The 5,059-nt window shown below is 48.3% G+C and overlaps 2 protein-coding genes across 2 annotated transcripts; both read left to right on the top strand.

Moving 5' to 3' along the window:
* Positions 1 to 133: 133 nt before the first annotated feature.
* Positions 134 to 1,314, top strand: PPTG_20326 (hypothetical protein; the record flags this gene model as incomplete). Its single annotated transcript, XM_008919085.1, has 2 exons — positions 134 to 225; positions 279 to 1,314. 2 exons carry the CDS (start codon positions 134 to 136, stop codon positions 1,312 to 1,314), a joined length of 1,128 nt encoding a protein of 375 aa, XP_008917333.1.
* A 164-nt stretch (positions 1,315 to 1,478) lies between these two features.
* PPTG_24985 (hypothetical protein) lies at positions 1,479 to 1,661 on the top strand (the record flags this gene model as incomplete). Its single annotated transcript, XM_008919084.1, has 2 exons — positions 1,479 to 1,568; positions 1,638 to 1,661. The coding sequence occupies 2 exons, from the start codon at positions 1,479 to 1,481 to the stop codon at positions 1,659 to 1,661; spliced, it is 114 nt and encodes a 37-aa protein (XP_008917332.1).
* Between the last annotated feature and the right edge of the window lie 3,398 nt (positions 1,662 to 5,059).

Genomic DNA, 5,059 nt, shown 5'->3' with positions numbered 1-5,059 from the left:
GAATTAAAATAACAACTGAAACGAAACCCTCTCTAAGTTGTATTAATTCTAATTAGCAAGTACGAGACGAAGTTCAGATCACAGCTGTGATCTGGATAGTGCAGGCAGAGAGCTGCCTGCCAGCCATAGCGCGATGACGATACGAGGCAAGGAGTGCAGCCGCCAAGGACGCAGTCCGAAGACGAGCTCACTTCCTCTTTTGCCTCAGACCCCGAGCACGAGTCTGTAGTATAGACATTAGTATAGAGGATAGAGAGATAAAAGTAAATACACTGTAGTGAGCTTTCTCAGAGCGAGCAGCATGCGCTCGAGGAGCTGCAGCGCAAGCGTGCAAAGCCGCTGAGTCGGTTTGAAGATTTGCTCAAGAGCCAGCCGTCACTGCCTCCACGCCCGCCTGCTGACGACACGGAGTCGGCGTGGCAGTACGATATGCACGAGACTCTGCTCTGCACGCAGGCATCGTACATCAAGAAACTGCTGTGCGAGACGCTGCCTGGCGATTTCAAGGGAATTGCTACCAAGCGTATGGACGAACCGGTCCGTGTGATCTGGCGACTGATGAAAAGGCAGTACAGCCTCAGCAATGCTGCTGGTGTCGTCGGCTTAGTGACTCAGTTCATGGAGATTGTGAACGCCGACTTCAAGAGCGTGGAACAGCTCTTTCAAGATCTGAATGCAGTGCGGAGCCAGGTCAACGTCAACTCGCGTGAGGCTCTGAACTCGCAAAGGTTGACCTCCCAGCTTATGCTGGTGATGGTGTTGGGGGTGTTGCCGAGCCACATGTGGGGCTCTTCGGTTGAGTTTACCCCTGAAGGATTCACGCTCGAGAAAGTCACCGAGAAGCTCAACAACATCTACGGCAACCAGAGCAAGGCTGAGACAATGGACCCAGCCAGAGGAAAGGTGGTCAACCGTATCTCAGCCGTTCCGACCAAGCAGAATGGCTCGGCTTTGGGCAAAAGAAAGGCCTCGAGTGAACCAGATCAGGATCGGCACTACAATCAGGGCTGGATGAAGTGCCACTACTGTGCTGGCGGTCACAACGGCATGAACAACATTGGTCCGCACAAGCTGGTCGACCACCCAAACCACTTCTTAGACTGGGCGGCTGGCGTGCAAAGGCGCAACATTTTTTCAAAGCCAATCCGCCTGAAAGGAAAAGCTGCGCAAGTAGCCAAGGCGCAAGCATCCAAGGGGAAGGGGAAAACAAAGGAAAAGGCCAAGCGACGCCGTGAAATTCCTTTGGAGGAGTGCCAGGTCGAGCACGCTGTCGACGCTGTGGAGTTGAAGTCGCCGGCTATTCCAACTGGTTAAATGAGCCCTGCACCAAGCTACGTGAAGCTACCTGACACACCGGGAAAGGGCACATCACCGTATTCGGACGATGACGAACCGATGGATACAGTTGTCCACGCAGTTGAAGTCGGCGCCACGAACACCGGAAGGCCACCGATAAACAATCGGATGGTGACGTGGAGATGCATGAAGCTCAAGTGGAGACCAACAATCCAGGGATTGCCGCGACGACGGAGCGCTTCGCCGGCATGATGAGTGAGATGGAAGAGAAGGTACGAATACTGTATCCGTTTCTATTGACTGAAGAATCATTTCTAATAACGGATACTTGGGTGCTTTAGACTCCGGCTGCGGACACGGCCTAACAAGCGAGATGGCACGCTTTGTTACCAAGAGCCTCAATACACAGTACATGTTTACCTTTGCACAGGGCTCTAAGCATTCAAATACACACATTGGTACAGTCAAATTGTATTTACGTGGACCAAAGAGCATTCAACCGTTTCTATTCGACAATATAGCGATGGTGCCGCATGCAACCTCGAACATTCTGAGCGAGTTCTGGCTCAGACGCAGAGGGTCCCAAATTTTGGGTTCACTTTGCGGGAAGTTCAAATTTGTGCTTTTTGACAATGAACTTGTGTTTGTTGCAAAAGCAATAAATGGAGCATACTACGTACAGAATAAAACGCTATTTGAACGGCAGACCCTCTGTAACGCTGTTAAGACACAACCCTGCAAACCACTATCAAACCCAGAGGTTTATTGATATTAGAGAATATTGCAGGAGTGGCATGTTAAGCTTGGTCACCTAAATAAGGACACAGTCATCGATATGCTGAGCAAGAAGCTGGTTAGCGGGATGCCTATGCTATCAGCCACGGGACTTAGAAAAATCCCGTTCTTTTGCTCAACATGTGCAGAGATGAAGAAAAGGAGGATGTCCTACCGTAACTTGAAGGGTTCGAGAGATGAACAACCTATTAGTACCATTCACCTGGACACAAATGGTCCTACGAAAACCACAGGTGTGTATGGGAGTTCAGGAAGAATCAAGTACTTCCTGAGTATCATTGACGACAATACGTCGTGGAGATGGACATTTATCCTTCGCGACAAGAAAGAAGTCTTTGAAAAAGTAGAAGAACTACTACTGCACCTGGAACGTGAAGGGAAATTCACAATACGTCGGATACGCTCCGATGGTGGCACTAAGTTTGTGAATGCTGCATTCAAGAACATCTGTAAAGGAAAGAGTATTGTCTTTCAGAAACCAAACACTTAAAGCCCAGAAGAGAATGTAGCTGCGCAGCGTGATCACCAGAGTAAACTGGATAGGGTGCAACGTGCATTGAAAGATGCTGGTATGGAGCACAGGTGGTGGCCAGAAGTGCTGACGTACATGACCTATGTACAGAATCGCAAACCTAAGAAAAGGTTGGGATATCAAACACCGTATGAGATGGTCTACGGAAAACCTCCTGACGTAAAAGAGCTTCTTGTCTGGGGTTCAGTCTGTTTTGCACACGTGCCAGCTGCCCTACGTAAAGACAAGAAACTGTCCGCTCGAGCTGTAAAGTGTCGTTTCCTTGGAGTATCAGAGGAAACAAAGGGGTTTCGGCTTTTGGACATCTATAACAACAAATACATTCTTTCCCGGGATGTGCTGTTCGATACGACCACTGTAGCCGCCATGGTCAAAAGAGCTTTCGGACAGACCGATCAAACCCTCACTTCTGGATTTGCAGTGCGCGAGTTACCCGCAGCACAAGAAGTGGAAGTAACTGCCACCGAGAATACGAAAGCAGTGGGAGCTCAATCACTAGAGCAGGGGTTGTTGGAGGCAGTGGGAGCACAAGAAGTTACTCCGGTAACAAACCCAGTAGTGGGAGCTAAGAACAAACGTCGACGAGAAGGGCTGGTGGAAGCGGCTGAAAGCCGGGAATCACGCCCCTGTCGAGAGGTAAAGAAACCTAAGCGGTATCAGGACTATCAGTGCTTCCAAGCGATACTAGATAAGAACATTGCGCAGGAAATTGCGGAGCACAAAGTGCCTACACCCCGCTCACTTAAAGAAGCCTTAAGAGCCCCTCATAAAGAGCAGTGGAAACCAGCTCTAGAGCTATATCATGACCCCTTAATTGAGAATAGGACATGGAGGCTTGTAAGACTGCCCATCCGGACGTAAGGCTTTGACATCTCATTGGGTACTAGTTGTAAAGTATCACGTCGACGGTAGTGTCGAGCGGTTCAAAGCACGCCTAGTAGCACAAGGTAACCACCAAGACTTTGGGGTAGACTGTGATGAGGTATACGCACCGATGGCACGATTCGAGTCCCTGCGCCTAGTGCTGGCAATTTGGACCATATTGAACTGTCATGTCCATCAGATGGATGTTCATACTGCTTTTCTCAATGGCGCAATGGAAGGGGGGCAGAAGATCTATATGAGACAGCCTCATGGGTTTGTGAAGCGAGGCCACGAAAGTCTGGTCAGTGAACTTCAAAAAAGTATATATGGTTTGAAGCAAGCCCCTCGCATTTGACATCGAGTCCTTCATACCTTTTTGACGGATATGGGTTTTGCACGCTGTTTTGCATTTACTTGCAATAAGTGGGAGAAGAATGACTTATAGTCGTGGTGTATGTTGATGATCTGACGGTCATGTCGCGAAGCATGCGACTTATCAACAAGCTAAAAGCTGAATTGTCTAATAGGTTCAAGATGAAGGACCTGGGTGACATTCACTACATCCTGAAAATGGAGGTGCGACGCAATAGAGAACAGCGCGTGATGACGATCTCACAGAGCAAATACATTGCAGAACTTATCACCATGTACAAAATGGTTGATAGTGCACCAGTGATGACACCACAAGTTGCTGGTCTAACACTAGAGCCAGAAACGAAAATGACCGCAGAACAGATTGCGGCGCAGCCTTATGACTATATAGGTATCGTTGGATCGCTCCAGTAGTTAGTTCGTGAAACTCGGCCTGATATCTCCAATGCAGTTAAAAACTTTGCAAGTTTTTGTCTTGCTACAATCGCACACATTGGGATGCAGCTAGGCGAGTACTCAAATACTTGAAAGGGACGTCAACGTACGGTCTGTTTCTTGACGGAAATACGAGAGATGTGGCTTACGAAGTGTACACTGACGCGAGCTTCACGTGTCAACCAAAAGAACCCATATCCGTGACTGGATACGTAATCCAAATGACCGGTACGAGGGTATCGTGGTGTAGTAGTAAACGAGGAGGCGTATCGCTTGCGACTGCTAAAGCAGAACTCATCGCACTAAGCGAGGGAGCTAAAGAGAGTGAGTGATTGTGGCACTTGCTAGGCAAAATGGGATTTCCTCAAAAGGTACCAGTGCAAGTATGGTGTGATAGTAATGCTGCCATTAGCATTATAAGGAATCCTGGCAACCACAAAGCAAATTAGCACATAGAAATCCGATTTCTCTTTACAAGGGACCTTGTTGAACATGGTCGCCTCAAAGGTGCTTATTGTGCAACTCGGGAGATGACTCCACATATCCTCACAAAGGCTCTGCCGACAAAGCAGTTCCTAAAACTAAGAGAGAAGCTAGGAGTTCGAGATCTGAACTTTCCCCCTAGTACTTAGTGAAGGTGTTGAGTGACAAGGGCGCGCTGAGCGGCCACTCGCTAAAAGGTAGACAGGGAGTCCTGTCTGCCATAGAATTAAAATAACAACTGAAACGAAACCCTCTCTAAGTTGTATTAATTCTAATTAGCAA

The sequence above is a fragment of the Phytophthora parasitica genome (genome assembly GCF_000247585.1).
Source record: "Phytophthora parasitica INRA-310 unplaced genomic scaffold supercont2.486, whole genome shotgun sequence".
Taxonomy (NCBI): Eukaryota; Oomycota; class Peronosporomycetes; order Peronosporales; family Peronosporaceae; genus Phytophthora; species Phytophthora nicotianae.
Note: the sequence above shows the minus strand (reverse complement) of the source record. Positions and strands in the feature narration are given on the sequence as shown.